Source organism: Callorhinchus milii, unplaced genomic scaffold (assembly GCF_018977255.1).
Source record: "Callorhinchus milii isolate IMCB2004 unplaced genomic scaffold, IMCB_Cmil_1.0 Scaffold5, whole genome shotgun sequence".
Lineage (NCBI taxonomy): Eukaryota > Metazoa > Chordata > Chondrichthyes > Chimaeriformes > Callorhinchidae > Callorhinchus > Callorhinchus milii.
Window position 1 is genome coordinate 50866245 of NW_024704746.1, and position 23691 is coordinate 50889935.

Below are 23691 nucleotides of genomic sequence, written 5' to 3' on the forward strand. Positions count from 1 at the left end.
TATTCTTCTGACTGACTGCTTGTTAAACATCAGGTCTTGGGTGAGCCTTCTTCAGTTGGATGTCACCAACACAGAAGCTCTCTTGTTTGGCTCCAATCAGTGCCTTTTTAACTCAGGGGCTGATAACATCAATCTTTATAGATACACAATCCACCTTGCAGAGCCAGTGCAGACCCTCAGTGTTTTATTTGACCTCCAACTGTTTCAAACCCCACCATCAGTTCTCTTTCCCACTCAGCTTCCGCTCACCTTTGATATATTACCTGCCTCCGCTATGATTGCCCCTTGGAATGCCGAGACCCTTATTCATATCTTATCACATTCAGGCTTGAATAACTTGAATAACCCAACACTCTGCTCGCTGGACTCCCCAATGCTTCTCTACAAAAACTGCAGTGTATGTAGAACTCTGTAGCCTGTGTCCCTTCCCACCATGGGTGGGCGGGCTTCTAGCCATTCTGCCCCTGCTCTATGCAATTTCATCAAGGAGTACCTCCGACTCCCACCACCCCCAACTAAAAATTCCTTCAAGGCATGTCTCAAAAAGTACCTCTTTCTGTCATCTATCCCCTTCACATCTCCCTTGGCTTGCACTCAAAGCTTGGGTGCCCAACCAGTGCTGTGAAGCATTTTGAGATGTCCTCCCAATATGAAAGGGGCTGTATAAATGTAAATTGTATTGGTTTACATTCACCTTTCTGTATCTTTTTTTGGCTGGCCTCGACAGCCTGATCTGATATTATTGAGAGAGGCAATGACTGCGTACCTGAGATTCTAATGTAACTTGATTCTCGTTTTTTTTAATCATTTCAATTCTGTGCAAAATTTTGTAGTTTGTAATTTACTTATTGATTATCATTACACAAAGAATTTGATAACTTTCCAGTGATAAAATATTCCTTGTGAAAATGATACCTGCATTGGTCACTTTGTACACCTGTGTGTCGTGGGGAGCTGGAGTGAAAATCTTTGTTAAATTTCATTGATATGAGCTTGCGTTGTTTGCGTTGTCAACAACTCCCAAAGACTTACGAATGAATTTTGGCCAAGAAATTTGGTAAAGAAAAATCACAAACTGAAATTTCCAACAATAATTTTTATCTGATATTTAGCACTTGGTATTTTTTCTCATTTTGAAATTTGCCCAAAGACACGTTAGTTTTCCTTTTCTCCCCCAAAATGTATTGTGCAGTTGTCAATTTCCCCTTTACAAAGGGAATCTGTTTGTTTCTTTGAACAGCGCTTCTTTTGCTTGTGTGAAATGTTTTTAAAATAATGTAATATTCCTTGCAGTTTTTCATATAGCACCTTATCACGTCGTTGAGACGTGTTAAAGGACTTCACAGAATATACTGTAAAGTGGATTGGCTGTGCATTTCGTAGACGAAACGCGACAGCCAATTACACACAACAATGTTCTACAAACGGTTGTGGATTGAGTGACCATTCTTTTTAGAGGGGGGATTATTATCCATGGAAACTGATCTGCTAATCACCGGGTTTCCTGATTGCCTCCCTTAGCAAAGCTGCCTTATTGGTGGGCAGTCAGTTTAATTTATTTTTCAAAATAAGCTACTATTGATATATGTTGGAGACTGATGCTTTTGAGATGCATTAATTGCAACAAAACCTTCTGAATCACTTCTGAATGCTTTTGAAATTAGTCATTCATCTAAATTTGGCACATCTTGATAACCTCTAAGGATGGAGTTTTTATTTGTATCTTGCATTTTTGGTTCCCGTTCAGCTAGCTAGCTCCTGGGAAGGAGCTTTTTTTTTTTATCTCTGCTATTGCCGCTACCACAGGCACCAACAAAACCATTCTCCCAAGTGTATGAAGTTTGTAGTGACATAGTTTGTCCGTCTCCCAGGGAATGTGTAAAAATGCACATTGACTAAGCTCAGGATAGCTTCAAAACAGCAATTTACATCAAATGCTTTTCTCCTTTCGTGTCCTTCATATCTGATGACAGGATAAGATTCAATCAACGAAATTGGTTTCTTACTCAATGCTCCGGTGGGAGATTCGTACATTATTGAAATATTCCAAAGTGAATCAGTTTTAATCACATGCACAGTGGAAACCAAGAGGGAAAAGATGCAGTGGTTATTGAGAAAGAGGAGGAAAATGGTTACTGACACCTTGGACTGATTTGTTTGTTGTGTCTGCCCTCATGCTTTTAGGCTTGTTGGGTCCTTCACTCCTTTTGCAATCTCAAGTTTGCAAATGACCTCAACCTAAGAAATGCAGTTGAATTGACCAAGAAAAGTTTAATTGAGGACAAAGAGATGCCTGTGAAAGTCGAAGCAGCCATTGCACTGCAGACACTAATAAGCAACCAGGATCAAGGTGAGTTCCAGGTCAGCAGTACTTGTGTGATAACCCACAATGATAACCATTGCAGTTGGCACCAATGAGGTCTGATTTAGTATTAGTTTGGAAATAACCCTCTCACCCCAAAAAATAATGATGGCCTTCTGTTCGTCCCTCAACGCCCTCTGCTCCACCTGAGTTGTGTCAATTGAGTTCTTGTTCAGTGGGTGGAGGTTAAGGAAGAGAGACAGTTACGCCATGGTGCAAAATTCGATGTCAGATGTCAGTGGGTTGCGATGAGAGAGGGAACCATAAAATTGTCAGCACGGAGCAATCCATTTAGCCCCATTAACCTGCCTATTCCCCATACTCCTGCTTTTAAAATATTTAGTTCCTTCGTACTGCCTGATCACCAAGCTGGAGATGGGAGCCAAGGGGAAAGATGAAGGAAAATGCAGTCAAAGAAATGTGTCTTGAGATGGGCCTTAAACGAAAGGAGGGAGAGAGAAAGCGAGTCAGGGATTCTGGGATGGAGTTGTAGAAGGGGCAGAATGACCGAAAACCCTCCCAACAATGGTGAGACAATAGGCAGGGTACATGAAGCAGGCCGATGCTTGCTGAGCAATCGGAGCAGCTCGGTCAGTGTGGTTGAAGGAGGTTGGGTGGAGGAAGGGAGTATTAGAGGGCATGCTGACAAAATACAGAGTCAGTCCACTTTACAGTATATTCTGTGAAGCACTTTGAGATGGCTTAACGAAGTGATGAGAAAATAAGCACATAAGAAATAGGAGCAGGAGTGCCTATTCGGCCCCTCAATCCTGCCCCGGTATTTAGTAAGATTATGGTTGATCTACTAACCTAATTGCATTTACCCGCCGTATCACCATATCCCTTAATCCCTTTAGTTTTTAAAAATCTATCAATCTCAGTCTTGATTATGTTCAATGACTGAGCATCCACAGCCTTCTGGGGTAGAGAACTCCATAAATTCACTATCCTCTGAGTGAAGAAATGTTTTCTCAACTTTTCTAAAGGGCTGACCTTTAATCCTGAGACTATGACCCCTAGTTTTAGATTCTCCAACCAGGGGAAGCAGTCACACTACTACCCTGTCAAGACCCTTAAGTATCTTATAGGTTTCTATAAGATCACCTCTAATTCTCTATATTCTAGAGAATATAGGCCTAGTCTCTTAACCTCTCCTCGTAGGTCAACCCCCTAACCCCAGGAACCAACCTAGTGAACCTGTGTTGCACTCCCTCTAAGGCGAGTATATCCTTTCTTAGATAAGGAGACCAAAACTGCACACAATATTCCAGGTTTGGTCTCACCAAGGGCCTATACAATTGCAGCAAGACTTCCCTAGACTCTTGTACTCTAACCCCTTTGCAATAAATATATAATAATAATAATAATAATAATATGCTAACATGCTATTAGCCTTCCTAATTGTTTGCTGTATCTGCATACTAACCTTCTGTGATTTGTGTGCAAGGACACCTAAATCCCTCCGAATACTAACACTAACTAGTCTCTCCCCCTCTAGAAAATAATCTGCTCTTCTATTTTTACCTAAGTGAATAACTTCACACTTCCCTGCATTATACTCCCATCTGCCACTTTCTTGCCCACTCACTTAACCTGTCTATATCCCTTTGCATCCTCCTTGTGTTCTCCTCACAGTTTACTTTCCCACCTAGCTTTGTATCGTGCACAAATTTAGATATATTAAGCTCTAATTCCTCATCTAAGTCATTGATGTAGGCTGTAAACAGTTGAGGCCCAAGCATTGTTCCTTGCGGCACTCCACTAGTCATAACCTGCCAATCTGAGAAGCACTAGTTTATCCCTACTCTGTTTTCTGCCTGTTAACCACTCTTCGGTCCATGCTAATATATTACCCTTAATTCCATGATCCCTAATCTTATGTAACAATCTTTTATGTAGCACCTTGTTGAATGCCTTCTGAAAATCCAAGAATACAATATCCACAGGTTCCCCCCATCTAACCTGGTAGTTACATCTTCTAAAAGATTTGTTAAACATGATTTCCCTTTCATAAAACTATGTTGACTCTGCCTAATATATTATGACTTTCTAAGTGCCCCCCGACGACATCCCTAATTATAGACTCTAGAATTTTCCCCACCACCGATGTCAGGCTAATTGATCTATAGCTCTCCATTTTCTCTCTTCCACCCTTCTTAAATAGCGATGTTACATTTGTGATCTTCCAATCAATGGGAACCATTCCAGAATCCAGGGAATTTTGGAAGATCAAAAATAATGCATCCACTATCCCTGCAGCCACCTCTTTTAAAACCCTAGGATGCAGGCCATCAGGTCCAGGGGATTTATCAGTTTTTAGTCCCATCAATTCCTCTGGTACTATTACTTTACTGATATTAATTTCTTTAAGTTCCTCACTAACATCAGTCTCTTGGTCCCCCACTATTTTTGGTAAGTTTTTAGTATCTTCCAACGTGAAGCCAGAAGCAAAGTATTTGTTTAGTGACTCTGCCATTTCTTTATTCCCCATTATAATTTCTCCCGTCTGTGCCTGCAAGGGACCCATATTTACTCTGCCCTAGAGGAGCCTTAACTTCAAGATTACTGATAATCTCTTTCTCATTATATACTTGTACAAGCTCTTACAATCTGACTTTATATCTCTAGCTAGTTTACTCTCATATTCCATTTTCTCCCTCTTAATCAGTCTTGGCTATCCTTTGCTGATCTCTAAAACTCTCCCAATCCTCAGGTTTTCAGCTCTTTTTGGCAATATTATAGGCCTCTTTTAATTTTATACTTTCCTTAACTTCTCTAGTTAGCCATGATTGAACCACTTTTCCCATGGAAATTTTATTTCTCAAGGGAATATGCATTTGCAGGGAATTATCTAATATATCTTTGAATGTTTGCCATTGCTTGTCTACCATCATATCTTTTAATCTGTTTTAGCCAAATTGTCCCTCATACCTGCAAAGTTGGCTTTATTTAAGTTTAAGACCCTTGTTTCGGACTTAACTACATCACTGTCAAACTTAATATTAAATTTCATCATAGTATGATCACTCTGCCCTAGAGGAGCCTTAACTTCAAGATTACTGATAAGCCCTGCTTCGTTACACAATACAAGAACAAGGATAGCCTGTTCCCTCGTTGGTTCCTTTGGATACTGTTCTAGAAAACTATCTCTACTGCATTCCATAAACTCATCCCCTAATTTACTTCTACCAATTTCCCAGCCTATATGAAGATTAAAATCACCCACTATTATTACCCTTGTTATATGCTACTCTAATTTCCTGATTAGTACTCTGCCCAATACTGTAACTGCTATTCAGGTCTATAAACTACTCCTACTAGTGTTTTCTGCCCCTTGTTATTTCTTAGCTCCACCCAATACCGATTCTACATCCTCATTTTCTGACTTAAGATCCTTCCTCTCTACTGTTTTTATCTCATCCCTTATTAATAGGACTACACCCCCCCATGTTTTCCATATTACCTATCCTTCCTATACATTAGGTACCCTGGAATGTTCAGCTCCAACCTTGGTCTCCCTGTACTCACGTCTCAGTAATGGCTACTAGATCATACCCGTTTATCTCTATTTGTGCCATTAATTCATCTACCTTGTTACGAATGCTTCGTGCATTCAGATATAGCGCCTTTAATTTTAACTTTTTACTATTTCCTCTACTCATTAATGCCCTATTTTCTTTGCTAAACTCTTTGTCCATACTTGACCCACTCTGTTCTTTATTTCCCAAGTCGCTACTCTGCTCTGCAGCCTTGACTTTTCTTATTCGCTTTGCGAGTTTACATTTAACCGTAACCCTCCCTCTCCCCCTTATCAGTTTAAAGCTCTGTCTACCTCCCTAGTTATTTGTTTTGCCAGGTGCTAAAAGGTACAATATTACTTGCAATTGATATAGCACATTATAAGGTGATATATCAATTGCAAGTAATATTATTATTATTTTGAATAGCTTTTGCCCCTCTTTGGAATTGTGAACTGTAAGTTCAACGGTTTGGTTGATAGAGTTGTGTCAGGCCATTTCATGGACTGCGGACTGCGACGAGATTTCTCAGCTGTGACGGTATGATGTTGGAAACCTTCCAATTGTTATTGAAAGTGACTTCCACACTCAGCTCGAAAATACAGATGATGTCAGTGTTGGTACTGAAAACAGTGTTAGCTTCTTTTAAAAGAAACTATGTCCTGTTTCCATGCACAAGTTGCTGATATGTTCACTGTTCTGATATCTTCGTTATATTGTGATATTTGTATCTTGTGAATTGAGCTGCCAGAAGGCAGAAATATTAACAAATGTTAGTGATCCCTTCTGTTTTCTGAGTACATGTACAGAAGCCTGGCCATGATATTATATCCTTGCAGTGACGCACAGCATGTGGCTTCAATGTGCACTTGTCACTGTCTCACTCAAGTACAGTAATACATTTGCTTTCAATCCCAAGGTTTCTCGCCTGGTGAGTTCCCATTGTTGGTCTGAGGGAAAATTGTAAGGAAGAATAAGCTGGTCTGATCTCGTGGCCGGTTACAGAATCGGTTGGTCAGAGATGGAGGAGCAGATTGCCATTCAGTGTGTACAGCTGGGTGGGCCAAACTGAGAAAACATAAAGAAAAAGATGCGTTTATATTGTGTATAGGTGTAGAAAAGGTCCTGGATTGAAGCACGGGATTTTCTTGTTAAGAACTTACATTGAAACTTCAGTCTCGAAAAATATTTTGAAGACGAAAGTTATTTTGAAAGTGTGTGGGGGAGGATGAAGAAGGGGATTGTTATATTCTCTCTCTCCTGGAGGGAGCGAGATATTGATGCAAATCTAAAAGCAGGCTAGAGACACGAGCCATGAAAAATCTTGTCAGCTGGAAACCCGCAGGTTGGATAATTCTTGGTCATTCTCTAGCTGATTGCTATTGATCTGAGTGAGAAGTGGCGCACACTTGCTCCTGTCTCTATATCAAAGATACAAACTGTAATGACAACTTTAGAATAAATTAATAATAATAATTATTTAATAATAATAATTCTTGCATTTCATATCGAGTCTTATCAAGTTGTCAAGACGTTTCAAAGCGCTCCACAGAATATATTGTAAAGTGGATTGACTTGTGGCTATTTGTGTACAGCAGTGTCCCATTGAGTATTGATAATTGAGTAGGGTGGTTGTAAGGGTGTCCGAAAGCAGGATCAGAGAGGGTCATGAAGGAGGCAAGGGATGGGGGGTGAAGTGGAGGGATTCTGGGATGGAGCTCCAGAGGGTGGAGGCAGGAAAGTTGAAGACCCGATAGCTAATGGTGGGACATGGAGCAGGCCAGTTTTGATGTAACCAGAATGTATTTTTATAAGATTCTCAGTGGAGATGCTGGACAGATGATGTAAATAGTGCCACATTTATGAGACCCTCCCTGCCCTTTTCTATGAGATGTACTTTACTTTTAGGTGTCTGGTGTTCCATTATAATAATAATAATAATCCTTGCATTTGATATAGCGCTTTTCACGTTGGGAGGACGTCCCAAAGCGCTTCACAGAACACACTGTAAAGTGAATTGACTGTATATTTGTGGGCGAACGCGGCAGCCAATTGCGCACAGCAATGTCCCACAAACAGTCGTAGATTGAAAATGACCAATTTATTATTGGTTTTGGGTTTTGGAGGGATTATTATTAGGCTCTGTGTGGAGTAAAGAAACTTGCCCAAGGTTTCGCCCTCTGCCTGGAATTGAACTCAGGTCTCTCGCTTGCAAAGCGAGTGCTCTAACCACTGAGCTACAGGACTCCACTGTAGCTCCATTGTACAGCTGTATCAAATATCTGAAAAAAAGAAGAAATTGTGAAGCAATTTTGAAACTGAGTGTTTGATATTTGCTCCACAGCTAAGGAATACATAAAGCCATCTGTCAGGCCAGTGATGCAAGAGCTACTACATATTGTCAGAGAAACCGAAAATGACGACTTGACCAATGTCGTTCAAAAGATGATCTGTGAATACAGTGACGAGATGACCACCATTGCCGTTGACATGACGCAGCATTTGGTAAGTGATTGTCACACCTGAGCAGTTGGTGATATTATGATAATAGTCCTTACATTTGGTGTGACGTCCTTCATGGCAAACGGATCTATCAAAGCAGTTCACAGTGTATACTGTAAGGTGGAGTAACTTTGTAGGTGAAAGCTGACCCTTACGGGTCATGACCCAACTGTGCAGCGCCTTGGGACGTCCTCCTGACGTGAAAGGCGCTTTATAAATGGAATCTTGTTGTTGTTGTTGTTGTTGCAGCAAATCTGCACCCAGCAATGTTCCTCCCACAAACAATCATGAAAGGTGGCCAATTTTATTTAGGGCAGCGTGGTCCAACGGTCTGCGGGCCACATCAGGCCCAGCAGGTGATTTTATCCACCCCAATACCATTTCTAACATTCCAACTTCTGCTCCCTTCCTCCCTGGCGAACATATCCCCAGAGCAGTGACAGGAGCTGGTAGTTGGGAGGAAGCAGCAAGGAAAGTGAAAATAATGGCAGCCGTTACTATAGTCTGTTAAGAAGGCAAGCATGTCTCTTACCAAACACGTCCTTAGCGACCAACCCCTGGCTTCTTTCACTGCAGATAGTGACCGGAGCGGTTGATTAGAAGAGAGAGGGATTGAGAGGGGGTAAGAGGGGAGGGAGGGAAGGAAGGAAGGAAGGAAGGAAGGAAGAGAGTGGGAGAGAGAGAGACTGTGAGAGGGGAGGAGAGAGGGAGAGAGAGAGGGAGTGGAGTGAATATGAGGGAGAGGGGGAGAGAAAGAAACAGAGAAAAAGTGATTGAGAGAGAATTTGAGAGGGCATAGAGAGTGTGCGCGGGAGAGATGGGGAGTGAGATTATTTGAGAGAGGGGGAGAGAGAGGAGGAGAGTGGGGAGAGAGTGATTGAGGGGAGATGGAATGTGGGGAGTGAGAGATTATTTGAGAGAGGGGGAGAGAGAGGAAGAGAGTGGGGAGAGAGTGATTGAGGGGAGATGGAATGTGAGAGGGAAGAGAGGGTGTGAAAAGGGGAGTGAGAGAGTGTGAGAAGAAGAGGGAGTGTGCATTAGAGAGTGCATGAGAGGGGCTAGAGAGAGCGATTGAGGGAGAGAGAGAGAAACAAAAAGAGCGAGAGAGTAGAGAGAGGTAGGAGAATTGAGGCAGCGTTTCGTGGTTCACTGTCAAGTCAGACGATCGCAACTTCTTTTGGCCACCGCTGGGGGACTCAGAGGACTGCCGTGCAGTTTACTCACAGAAAGCTCCCTCTTTCCAGTGAAAAACTCCTCTATGTCCTTCATTCCACCTCCATCCCATCCTGCCTAGGTGATCTCCGGTCGTTCCCTTTTGCAGAGCAATTGCTTCAGCTTCCTTCATGCCCCCCACCCCATTTGCCCCACAATCGCCATTTTGCCCCAGCTCTCTGGAGTTTAATTTCTGGAGTCCCTCCAACTCGCTCCCTGCCTCCCCTCATTCAAGGCGCGTCAGGATCTTACTCTTTGGTCATCTTATCCTCTCCACGTGGGATCTTCAACATCCACCTGAACAGGTAGACAGGTTCTCGGTTTAACGTTTCATTCAAAGCACAGCACCTCCAATAATGAGGCAAACTCCCAGCACTGCATTAGATTGTGCTTTACACTATGTGGGTTCCAAGTCTTGATGTAGGGCTTGAATCCACAATCTTCGGACTCAGGAGAGATCTTTCAATTATTTGACTCTTCTACTGACCGGTTTTGATTGTGATCCAACTGTGGTAAACTTGTCTTTTGTCTCATGTGGCTGATTATGCTGAGTTAACCTTGGAAATATACAGCACAGAGGGCCATTGGGCTAACATGTGGGTGCTGATCTTTGAAAGAGCAATTCATTCACTCCCAATTGCCTGCCTTTTCACAATACTCCTCCCTATTTAAGATGGGTGGGAGACAAAAAATGGGGAACTATAGACCAGTTAGTCTGATATCGGTGGTAGGGAAAATTCTAGAGTCCTTAATTAGGGATGTCGTTGTGCGGTACTTAGAAAATCATAACATGATTAGGCAGAGTCAACATAGCTTTATGGAAGGGAAATCATGTTTAACATATCTTTTAGAGTTTATTGAAGATGTAACTAGCATAGATACGGGGGAACCAGTAGTTGTGGTGTATTTGGATTTCCAGAAGGCTTTCGACAAGGTGCCACATAAAAGGCTGTTGCATAAGAATAGAGCCCATGGAATTAAAGGTAATATATTAGCATGGATTGGAGAGTGGCTAACGGGAAGAAAACAGAGAGTAGGGATAAATGGGTCCTTCTCAGATTGGCAGGATGTGACTAGTGGAGTGCCACAAGGATCAGTGCTTGGGCCTCAATTATTTACAGTCTATATCAATGATTTAGATGAGGAAATAGAACTTAACATATCTAAATTCACGGATGATGCGAAGCTAGGTGGGAGAGTAAGCTGTGAGGATGACACAAGAAGAATGCAAAGGGAAATAGACAGGCTAGGTGAGTGGGCAAGAAGGTAGCAGATGGAGTATAACATGGGGAAGTGTGAAGTTATTCACCTAGATAGTAAAAAGAAAAAGCAGATTATTTTCTAGAGGGGGAGAGATTAGATAGTGTTAGTTTTCAAAGAATTTTGGGTGTCCTTGTACACCAGTTACAAAAAGGTAGTATGCAGGTACAGCAAGCAACTAGGAAGGCTAATGCCATGTTAGAGTACAAGAGTAGGGAAGTCTTCCTGCAGTTGTATAAGGCCTTGGTGAGACCGCACCTAGAATATTGTGTGCAGTTTTGGTCTCTTTATTTAAGAAAGGACATACTCGCCTTAGAGGAGGTGCAGCGTAGACACTGGGTTGGTTCCTGGGATTCTAGTTCCTCTAGAATCTAGAAGAATTCAAGGTGATCTTATAGAAACCTATAAGATTCTTAAGGGTCTTGACAGGGTAGATGCTGTAAGACTGTTTCCCCTGGTTGGAGAATCTAAGACTAGGGAACATAGTCTCAAGATTAAGGGTCAGCCTTTTTGAACTGAGTTGAGGAAACATTTCTTCACTCAGAGGGTAGTGAATTTGTGGAATTCTCTACCCCAGAAGGCTATGGATGCTCAGTCCTTTAACATATTCAAGACTGAGTTTGATAAATTTCTAAAGGATAGAGGGATTACGGATATGGGGGTAAATGGAATTAGGTTAGAAGATCAGCCATGATCTTATTAAATGGCAGGGCAGGCTCGAGGGGCTGAATGGGCTACTCCTGCTCCTACATCTCATTATCTTATGGTCCAAGTGACTTCTTTTTAGATATCTGTCTCGTTCCCTCTTGAAAGCTAATATGGGCCCTGCCTCAAACTCCATATCGATCAGGACATTCCGCATCCTCACAACTTTCTGTGTAAAGAAATTCCTCTTCATCTCCTCCTTTGATACTGATCTTAAATTGATGTCTTTAAGTCACTGACTCACTGACCACTGAAACTACAGTAATTTATCTCGATCAAGGCCCCTGAGCATTTTAAAGACCCCAGTTCAGTCTTCTATCAATCTGATTTGTTCGAATGAAAAAAGGCCCAGTTCCCCTATCCTCTGCTTATAGGTCAAACCACTTCTTTCTGGGTATGATTGCAGTTGGGTACTCAGCCAGTGTTTTCAGACGTGCTCCCAATGTGAAAGGCATTATATAAAATATAAATGTAAATTTGCATTATTTTGGTTTGATTAGTATAAATGGATGAAGAACCTTGACTCTTGCCATCCTGTGCCTAATTCTCTCTGGAATTCAGGAAGCCAGGCAGAGAGTGTGTATTCCAGGCCAAATAAAGAAATTTCCATGTGGAGGAAGCATACACAAATGGAACTCTCGGTCTGCTTTAGATGCTCTGAAGCATAATGATGAGTTTCCACGTGTGTCAGGCACCTGGCTGACCAAATATGATTCTTCTTTCAATGTATCTCCGGTTGATTTGTTAAGATGTTATCATGTAAAGCCTTTACTGTGGCCCTGTAGTCCTACAGGCGATAAAACGTGGCTGGGAGAAATTCTGCACTCGTCTGTAATGTTTTGCCATTGCTTCTAGCAAATACACTCAACAGTGGGTAGAACCAAGGTCTATCGTGATGTTTGTGCACAATGATGATGGGATGCAAAACTTAAAAAAATGTGCTTGAACTGTTTGTATTGAAGCAAGACAAAAGCGTGGAACGGTTGCTTTTGTTGCACAAATGTCAGGGGAGAGTTAGAGGAAGCTTGAAGGTCACACCGAATTTCCTTTTACACTCTCCTTCTCTTTCCCACCGGTGAAATCTTGTAGCTCAGTGTTTAGAGTACTTGCCTCGCAAGCAAGAGACCTGGGTTTGATTCCCGGCAGGGTGAAACATTGGCAAGTTTCGTTATTCCAAACGCCTCTGTTTACCTAGCAGTATGTAGGAACCCAGTTGTTTGTCGATTGGCGGATCTCATTTCCGGGCTTTATAATTCCTTCAAAAAAAAATCGGTCACTCAGTCAATGACTGTTTGAGGGACATTGCTGTGCGTAATTGGCTACTGCGTTTGTCCACAAAATATATTTCACTTTACAGTATATTCTGTGAAGCGCTTTGAGATGTCTTGAAGATGTGATAAAGCGCTATATCAGATGCAAGGATTATTATTATTTAATCTTAATATTACAGTGCAATACATTTTTAATTTCTCTTCCCTAGTCCCTCTATATTTTCATATTTTTCAACTTGTTCCCATCTATCAGTCTATCCTGATCTTGGAACTTGGGTAAGCTCAAGAGCAGATTTCCCTTCATTGTCTTTGGTATTGTGCCTTTATTTGGGGATTTCAGGACTCTCTAGGAGAGAGAAACTTCCTTCCCTTTGGATAATGCCATGGAATCTTTAAAGTCCACCCGCACTGGCCAACGTTACCTCGGTTTAATGTCTGATAATGCAGCGCTACCTCTGCGCTGCATAGAAGTATCAGCTTAGACTCACGGGCTGATTACATTTGCTTCCCCCCATTCTCTATTTCGTCTGGCCCAACCACTGCCTCCATAACCAGGAAAGGTTATCTTATGATTCTGGAAGGGAAACACAAAAATATTGCTTATGTGGCCAGTGAACGTTTCTCAAATAGGGCATCCAGCCTTCAAGGGCCAAAAGGTTGGACTACCGTGTTCTATAATAAGTTCCAAGCCCACGGACATGGGGTTTGAACCACCAACCTTCTGACTCAAAGGTGAGAGTGCTAAACCAGGCTCGCACTATTATTTCTCAGATAGACACTCACTACCTTCTGCTGTGCACCCCTGCTGAATCTGCTGAATAGGCAGTAAATTGATTGTGATAATTTCGGAGCCCACTGCTCAACCTGTGCACTGAAGCACCACTGAGGGCTTCCGATATTTTTGTTTGTTACACAAGTTAATTCTTGTTCACGTTATAATATTCCAACCAATCTCTCATATCCATTTTGCCTACAAAATAGTCACAGTCACACCACTTTAACAGTATATCCTGAGAAACACTGAGACATCTGGACGGCGTGAGGAGGCACTGCTATCAAATAATAATAATAATCCTTACCTTTGGTTTAGCGCCTTATCTCATCAAGATGTCTCAAAGCGGTTCACAGGATACAATGTAAAATGGAGTGACTGCATTTTGTGGGTGAAACGTGGCAGCCAAATTCCAAGGATTAATGTTATTATATTATTTAAATGACTCAGCGGGGTCAGCATTACACTATTGTCTAATTTTGTTTTTCTTCTCAGGCTATGACATTCAGTAAGGTTCTTCAGAGTGATGCTTATGAAGAGATTGAGGACAAGACTGTGATGGCCATGGGCGTCCTGAACACAATCGACACCATCCTAACAGTGGTGGAGGACCACAAGGAGGTGAGTGACAGTTTGCCTTGGTTATTCCTGTGCCGTGGTCATTCTCAGCTTGATGGGTTCTTCGAATGTGTCTTCGCCACATTCGGTGATGCTGCCATTTATTGGAAGCAGGCTGTTGTGATAAGGCCTGTTATTTAATCATAATAATCCTTGCATTTGATATAGTCCGTTGTCACATTGATGAGACGTCTCAAAACACTTCACAGGATAGACGGTAAATTGGATTGACTGTATTTTGTGGACGAAACATGGCAGCCAGTTGCGCACTGTAGTGTCTCACAAACAGTCGTGGAAGACCAATTTTATTTGGTGGGGGATTGTTGGCGAGGACACCGGGAGAGAAACTCCTTTCTCTTCTCAAATAGTGCCATGGGAATCTTTTAACACCTACCTGAATAGGCAAACGGTACCCTGGTTTAATATATCATCTGAAGGAAGGATTGGGAAGGATCTTACAAAAGGGGTGAAAAACGGGATCATGACTCAAAACATTCCACTAGAAATGCTAGACCCCGATGTCATAGAAACAGCTGTAGGCCATTCAGTCCCTTGAGCCTGTTCACTATTTATGAGATCATGGGTGATCTGTATCTCAAAATCTATTAATCTCAGTCTTGAAAATTTCAATTGATCCAGATAGATGAGACTTCGGTTTTTATTGCCTCATCTGAAGTACTCACCTATGACAATGTAGCATATCCTCAGCACTGCATTGAAGTGTCAGTTTGGGAAAAATGAATTCCAGGTACCAGCATGGAGCTTGAACCCACAACCTTCTGACTCAGGCTGAATGAGCCTGAGTATGACCGACTGAACCAGACTGCACTGCACAATCATCAGTATGTCAGGGATGTGCAGTGCTCCAGAAGCTGCTCTCCACCCCCATCCCTGTCATCACCCTCCAGGGGTTGGATGTGATGCTGGAAGCTTCAGCTCTTTGTGTGAAGTACCCATTCAGGGCTTCAAACATGCTTCAGATTACTACATACAAAAGTGTGGTTCCCAAATGAAAGTTACAAAACAGAATAATGCAAATTACATTTATACAGCGTCTTTATGTCAAGAGAATATCCCAAATAATAATATAGTTAACAATCCTTGCATTCAGTATAGAGCCTTCCATGTCAGGAGAATGCCCATGTCCCAAAGTGCTTCACATGAATTACTGTCAAGGGCAGTAAGTGCAGTGAAAACGTGATTGTGTGTTTTGCGGGCAAATGTGCAAGTGTTTAACAGAGCTGTCTGGGTATGTGAGCTTCGGATGGGAGCTTAGCGAGTTGGGGTGGGAAAGAAGACCAAATGCATGATCAAAGAGGTTGGACTTGCGTTGAAATTTTTGTCAGCTATTAACTGAGATTTCCAGTTTTGTATTGGTAATGTTTATAATGTACAACTGCTTATTTCCAGCTCCTCGGGATGTCCTCCCGATGTTAAAGGCGCTATACAAATATAATTTTGTTGTTTTATTTGCTTCAGAGTAACTGGGTATTTTTCCTTCCCCCTCCCACCCAGATAACTCAGCAGCTCGAAGGCATCTGCTTGCAGGTCATTGGGCTTGTTCTACAGAAACGCGTGATAGGTAGGGGCTTATCTCTCTAATGAACGTAAAGTGAAATCATGTTGAAATTGTTCAGCCTTTAACAATTTAGATGAACCTTTTGTATCTATCGGCCTGTGATATACCAAAATAATTTGGTGGATTAATTGGATTTCCTTCCATGTATTCTGTTTTGTCATGTCAGTGTGAAGCGGTTGTTAGGGTTACATTTTAATTATCCTTGTCGCATCTCAGGAACCATTGAGTTTCTGAGCAGCATTTTCTCCGGATGATTGATGATATAACACAAACAGATTATCGTTCCATCAGGAATAGAAATACAGAGGGAGGTTTCAGCTACAGCAAGCGACAGGTTTGATCCCAGGTCTGTGCTGGCATGGCCGACTTCAGCCTCGGTATCTCAGTGAGACCATGGTGGTTGGTTCCCTTCTCCCTGGACCATTGATCAACTGCAGCTATATGAAGGATCCATGAAAAGTGGATCAGCCTTCATGTTCCTTCCCTTTCCCCCCCAACCCCGATCAAACTCACTCACTCACTCACTCACTCATTCTCTCCCTCCCTTCCTCCCTCCCTCCCTCCCTCCCTCCCTCCCTTCCTCTCTCTCCTTCCTTCCTTCCTTCCTTCCTTTAAGTGCTTTGAGTGACCAGTCATGTTTGAAGACTGGTCACTCAAATCAAATGGCAGGGGCTGCTGGTATCCATGTTCCAACATATGTTCCCACATTTAGAGGAGGCAGCGAGAAAGTTGACAACAGAGTGGCTTTGGCCAAGGTTTATGTTAGAGTCTGATTTTGTTTATTGCCACGTTGGAGGATGCCTTCTCTTGTACTTTGTCCAAGTGATCCCTCTTTGTTTAAGCCTGGGATGTTGTGTTAGCAACTTATTGTGTAGTGGCTGGAATAATAGCTAAGATCACTTGATATCAAACATTCCAGCTGAAATCATCTCATCAAAACAGGCCGTCTTCTGACTGGCGAACATTCCCTTGCTTCGTTTTGTGCTACACCAGGTCCCTGTGGGGATGTTGAGTACGGAGAGAATCTGACTCGAATGAGGCTCATCCACAGACCAACAGCCTTTGAATGCTCACTTGTTGAAGATCGCGCACGATTCATAGTCAGTTGAATGAGGTACTGGAGAACATATGAGGAGCTGTACCTCACGGCAAGGAGAAAGGAATCTTGTTTTCCGGAGAGAGAAAAAACAGAGGCGCAAAGTGCAGGGTAAAGTGACTTTAAAATCAGAACAGGACGAGAATAAGAAAGGAAGATAAGATCATCTTTTTTTAATCTGCCCCTTTGCCTGTTTAATAAGATGACGCTGAGATGTTGGTAACTTTCTTGTCTTAATAGCTTCTTGCATCATTCACGTCCCCGCACTGCCAGCTCCACCATTCTGCCTCCACCCTCCCTGCCCTCCACCCTTCCTGATCCCAACCCCTAGTTCGGGTACAAATCCTTGACTGTCCAGGTTCTTGGGACGTCCTCCCGACGTGAAAGACGTTATACAAATGCAGATGTAAGTTGATGTGGGAGAAGAAGATTTAAAAAAAAAAAACCCACCAGCTTGGGAAGCTTGAGGTCCTTTGTACCAAATATCACCCACCACCGATCACTCATCTCTGGATCAATGTAGACTTCATGTAAATTCAACATTGATCTGGACACAGCATGATGAATGGACCTAGCAGAACGGGCTGGCTTTACACATCCCCTTTTATCCTGCCCTTCTGGGAAGCATCATATCTCTGCTGCTCCTGTTGCTTTCCCTTCCTGACAGCGCAACTGAAATAGCTCATTGTATGAGAAGGGTGTCAGATCTCATTAGTTTGTGGGCTGTAATTGAAAAGACTAACTTAATGAAACAACCTCAAAAATCTTTATTTTGATGCAACTACTTTGCCAGTATTCAGTTGATGAAATAAGTGTTTTTCTTACAGGTTCTCCCAGTTCTGCTCTCAAATAACTTGTAACCATTGTCTCTCTCCCCCCCCCCCCACCCCAGAGTTTTATGAAGAGGTTCTCTCTTTGGCATACAGCTTAACATGTCAAATCATCTCTCCCAACATGTGGCAGCTCTTGGGTGTTTTATTTGAGGTCTTCCAGCAAGACTGCTTTGAATACTTCACAGGTATTTCCAGGCAATTAAACCTTAAAGTGTTAAAAATGTGACCTGCTACAGATTTAAAATTTTAAATTTAAATTTTGCTATACGAATGTAATCTTGTTGTTGTTGTTTTCCAAACTTCAGTTTCTCTCCAAACTTATTTTCAGTTTGCATATGTTTAACATTTATAGGGCAAATTTGAAACCACACTCTTGCGTTGGTTTGCCTGTTGTCACCTACAAGCAACAGTTACTGCACATTATAGTAAATCCTGGGAACTGCTTTGAGATGTCCTGCCCAAGTCGAAGGCATGAAGCAATACTGAATTCAAGGATTGTTTTATTTTTATAAATGTTTGGGCCAAACGTCTGCTCCTGGTCTTTTGACGACAACAACAACTTGCATTTCTATAATTCCCTTCACATGGGGTATATGACAGTGGGCGTATCTAATTGCCTGACAAACCTCAATCTCACAAACTGAAATATTGTCATACAGCCTTGGCCCTTACAAAATAATTTTGTTGTGCAGGTCTCAAGTGCATACATTCAGTTTATGCCACAACCCATCTCTGTAACCTTCTCAAATCTGCTGCTTCCTCCGCTCAGCAGGCACCATCCTTCCTCATATCCCCCGCTCGAGCAATGGCGATTGGGCTTTCAGCCTTCTTATTTCGCCCATGCCCCTTCCCTTGCCTCATTCAACATCTGCCTCAAGACCTTCCTCTCACCCCGCATTAGGTCATCTTTCGCTCCCACCCCCATGTTGAATGCAAACCCAGTGCCATGGGACGTTCTCCTGATGTGAAAGACACCGTACAAATATACATTTGTTGTTGATGTGTATATATACATACAGGTGTGTGCACAAGGTCGTTTGTTATAATAAATAATAAACCTTGCATTTGATATAGCGCCTTATCATGTCTTTGAGACATCTCAAAGCACTTCACAGAATATACTGTAAAGTGTAGTGACTGTATATTTTATTGTTTGAAGCTTTCCTTTGTGTAATTATTCCTTTAACTTCCCGCCCACTACAGCAAAGAGAAAGATTTACATTGTATTCGGTGGTTACTTTGCAAACAGAATTGTTGGTGTCTTCATTTGAGAATTGAAGACTATTTAATGTGACTGTACAGTAGCAATATTCTCATTGTGAAATGTTTGTGCTGTTGCCATTCCTTTGTATTTTCCTGTCTTTCAGATATGATGCCAGTTTTACACAATTATGTGACCGTAGACACAGATGCATTTCTGTCCAATCCGAAAAACGTGGAGATCGTTTATAACATGTGCAAGAAGGTATGCTATTAATAATAATAATCCTTGCATTTGATATAGCGCTTTTCACGTCGGGAGGACGTCCCAAAGAGCTTCACAGAATACACTGTAAAGTGAATTGACTGTATATTTGTGGGCGAATGTGGCAGCCAATTGCGCACAGCAATGTCCCACAAACAGTCGTAGATTGAAAATGACCAATTTATTATTGTTTTTGGTTTTGGAGGGATTATTATTAGGCTCTGTGTGGAGTAAGGAAACTTGCCCAAGGTTTCGCCCTCTGCCTGGAATTGAACTCAGGTCTCTCGCTTGCAAAGCGAGTGCTCTAATCACTGAGCTACAGGACTCTTTAATGTCTGCAGGGGGAAAGCCCGATAGGTGAATAAGGCGTTTTTTCGATGTCGTGCTCCATTAATATTTTGTGTTCCCATCATTGTGCGCCATCATTGTCAGGTGGGCCTTAAGTACTCTGGAGCTCCATCCAAGAGTCCCTCTGACTCGATCCCTCCTTCACCTCATTGAAGTTTCGAATCAAGACCTACATCTTTATTGGGTTTCGGTCATCTTTTCCTCTCCCCGCCCCCTCACTTCCACTCTGAGCTCGGGTGCCCAGCTAGTATTGTTAATTGCCTTGGGATGACGTCCTGACATGAAAGGCACTGTATAAATAAATGTACATTTGCATTGTATTGTATTGCTCAAATTGGCCACCTACAGCTCAGGCATAGAAGTAGCCTAATTTAATCTCCACTCTGCTGTTACACTTGACACAATTCCACCGAACTTCAGAGGATGACCTTTCAATGCTTCAGTCTGCAGTATTTTTTGCCTTATTTGTTGGTGTTGTGAATTAACACCAAGGGTAGGCTATTTTATTTTGTAAGCTAATTCCTCACTAGAACCGAGTCAGACGTACTTCACAGGGACACTTTACAACCATTAAGGAATCAACACTTACATGCCACTAGTCTGGGCTGGATTGCCTTGACGTTAAAATAAAGAAAGAGAGAATCAAGCAACTTGATCTGTTACACTCCCATCCACAGCAATGTTGCAACTCACTGAACTCTCATTGCCACTCGAGTCACTTTTGTGGCTAAAAGGGGAATATTCTGTTTCAAATCTTCTTTTCTTCAGTCTCAACACATATTCCAATATCTGGATTTCGGAAGACATTTCATGTTTTACACCTTTAAATTAACATATTTGTTTTTCTTCATTGATGTTTCTTAAGTAGGTGATTGTGTGGGGTGTGTCGGGGGGTTGGGGTGGGCACTGTGAACGTACTGTGAATGTTTGGTGAAGGGGGGAATCTCATGCAGATGAAAGGCATCAGTGTTAGAATTTTAAGTGCACCAAGAGTACATTGCGTTCAGCACACATACAGACACCTCCCTCTGTAGCTATTGATGCTTTATCCTCCTGACTTTCTTTTGCTTTATAATATTTTCATGACCTGCCCTTTTCAGATCCAGTCACAACACTGATATTGTTTGAGATGTCAAGATAATTCCACGGTTATTAATGACACAGTAAATAATCCCTGGTGGTGAGTGACATGTTTTTAGTCAATTCGTGAGAAAGCTTCACACTCCATATAGCAACAGGTTCCCCTTCAGAAAGATTCCAACACTCATTTGAAGGGAAATAAAAACTCACATAACCTCTTCTAAAATCTTAGCTTGAAATAGTTTGAATAGCAAAATTGCTAACAAACTAGTGCATTATCAGAGGTGCTGTCATTTTGATGAAACATTAAACGGAGGTGTCGTTTGTACCGGTCCAGGGGGATGTTAAAGATCACACACTACGGCTCAAAAAGATAGGGGACTTTTTCCTGATCTCTTGGCCAATAATCCCCAGACAAAATTGGTCACTTGCTCCAAGACGGTTTCAGTTTGTGGGACACTGCTTTGTGCAATTGGCTGCGTTGTTTCGCCCATAAAATATGTGCTGCTGCATTTGCCCACAAACTTCATAGTCCCAGCACTTTACAGTTTATCCTGTGAAGCCTCAGCGTTGTAATAAGCGCTATATCGAATAGGATTATTACTATTATATAGTTCTCAGCAACAGGAAACCAGCACATTTGGTGATTCGAGAAGAGAAGGAAAATACAAGAAAACTTCCCTTTTGATTAGTTAGTTTTCAAATACAATAAAGCAAGACAGTGTGTGACTATCTTTCTTTCTGCCATGCAATTGGAAGCCTGAGTCTATATGAAAACTATTTTATTTATTCACCCACTCCTGCCATGTTTACTGCAGATTGATCTTGTTCTAAATCTCATACCTGATGGAAATACCTTTGCCTCTGCTTGAAGAAAGCACTCTCCCTCTACCTGAGGGGCTTCCAGCACTGATGCATTGTGGCATTCCTGAGTGAGTCAAATTAATGTCTTCAATAGAACTGCTGGGGAGTCCATCAGTGTGTGCATTCACTGGTTTCAGAAGTGTTCTCCAGTTTCCAGTCATTTTCTCAGATTTGTTATTCATTTAGTCTCTTCTGCATTTTTAGATAAAGAAATTAAAAAAAAGTTTTTTTCCTTTTAATTTGTCACTCAATCCACGACTATTTGTGGAACAATGCTGTATGCAATTGGCTGCCTCGTTTCGTCCATAAAATATTCAGTCAATTCACTTTACAGTATATTATGTGAAGCACATTGAGACATCTCGAAGACGTGATAAGGCGCTATATCAAATGCCAGGATTATTATTATTATTTTAACTGGTACATGACGCGGCACATTTGCAGCTATTAGTCACTTTTCAGTCTGACTCATTTGGTTGCACCCTCACTTCTTGAATCAGAAGATTGTGGGTTCAAACCCCACATCGGACTTGGAATTTAGGTTGTGTAAGATGACACTTCTACAGTGAAAGGGAGTGTGCTGCAGTATCGGAAATGACATCCTTCAGATGAAATATTAACCTGAGGCCCCATCTGCTTGTTCAAGTGGACATTAAAGTTCCCATGGCAATGTTCAAAAAGAGAAGGGAATTTCTTTTGGTGTCCTGGCCAACAATTTCCCAAATACAATACAAAATTACATTTGTATAGCACTTTTCATGTCAGGAGGACAGCTGGGCGCTGGGCAATAAAATTGGTCACTCATTCCATTGCTGTTTGTTGGACATTGCTGTGCGCTGCGATCGCCACAAAACAGTCACTCCGTTTACAATGCAGTATATCCCGTGAAGCACTTTGGGATTTTGTCCCAATGTGAAAGGGGCTGTAAATGTAAGGCTTACTATTTCTAATGAAGCCTACTGATTCATGCAGCGTGTAACTCTGTGGTGTCTGCTTTCAGGTCCTGGCAGGAGATGCAGGAGAGGATGCCGAGTGCCATGCAGCTAAATTGCTTGAAGTCATCATCCTTCAGTGTCAAGGGAAGGGAATTGATCAGGTATTGTGGTGAACTTGCACACAATCCCAGAGATAAAATCGGGAGTTTTAATTTTCACAGTGAAATCAGGTCAGATATTTTGCCTGTAATTGGACCGCCTGGAAATTTTACACATGATTTATCTCTGTGGGAGTGGAGATTTTTTCTGCCTGATGTTTGCATGTTGCTGTGTGAGGACCTGAACACATAGATGAACTAACTATTTGATCAGCCATTTGATCAGATTGTTTTGAATCCATTCTGTTTGGTTGCTCCCCTTTACCGACCTTAAACTAACTTTTTTCTTGTTATTTAGGTAATGTATGTAAACACACACACATACTAACATTACTTGTGTCAGCTTGGCTCACTCGCCTGTGAAGATTGTGGGTTCAAGTCCGAAGTCGGGACTTGAACTCACATAGTCTAAACTTACACTCCAATACAATGGTGGGGGGACGTTCCATTGTCAGAGGTGCCGTCCGTTGAATCAGATGATAAACCGAGGTCCCATCTGCCAATTCAGGTGAAAGTTTAGGATCCCAAGGCTCATTTGGAAAAGAGAAGGGAGTTTCTCTCTCCTGGTGTTCTGGCCAATGAATCGCACAGACAAAATTGGCCATTTATTTAATAGCTGTTTGTTGGACATTGCTGTGCGCAATTGTTTAGCACAAATTGTGAATGAGCTATCACAGTGTGTTCAAAATATCATCCTCATACAGCTTAGAGCTCGGTTGAAGGCTGTCAAAAGATGGAATAGGAACATAGGAATTGCTAGATAAAAAAACACCATGGTCCATCTTGTCTGCTCTTTACAATTATGGTAGTTGCATGCTACATTATTGGAGATGTTGATGGCAATTAATTCTGTACGAATTAGTCTACCATCACAGTAGAAAACTTTGCAAACCTTAGATCCAAGGTTGCCTAGTACTTCTAAGCATACTACATTAATCATGTCTCAAATTACTCATATACTGTATCCCAAAATATTATTTTCTAAAATAAATCTATCTTATCCATTTGAATGAATTGACATTTTCTGCTTCCACGATTTCCCTAGAGAGCCTCTTCCATAAATTTACCACTCTCACTGAAATAGTGTTTCCGCAGATTTGTTTTGAATTTACT

At 41.8% G+C, this 23691-nt stretch overlaps 1 protein-coding gene across 3 annotated transcripts in view; it reads left to right on the plus strand.

Moving 5' to 3' along the window:
* The window catches only part of ipo8 (importin 8), a 61202-nt gene that overhangs the window by 26532 nt on the left and 10979 nt on the right, over positions 1-23691 (plus strand). For all 3 annotated transcript variants that reach the window (XM_007898616.2, XM_007898615.2, XM_007898617.1), the window contains 7 exons: positions 2185-2350; positions 8225-8385; positions 14098-14223; positions 15736-15802; positions 17788-17913; positions 19096-19193; positions 22486-22581. In XM_007898616.2, the coding sequence (XP_007896807.1) occupies positions 2185-2350; positions 8225-8385; positions 14098-14223; positions 15736-15802; positions 17788-17913; positions 19096-19193; positions 22486-22581 (840 nt within the window). The remainder of the gene's footprint in view (positions 1-2184; positions 2351-8224; positions 8386-14097; positions 14224-15735; positions 15803-17787; positions 17914-19095; positions 19194-22485; positions 22582-23691) is intronic.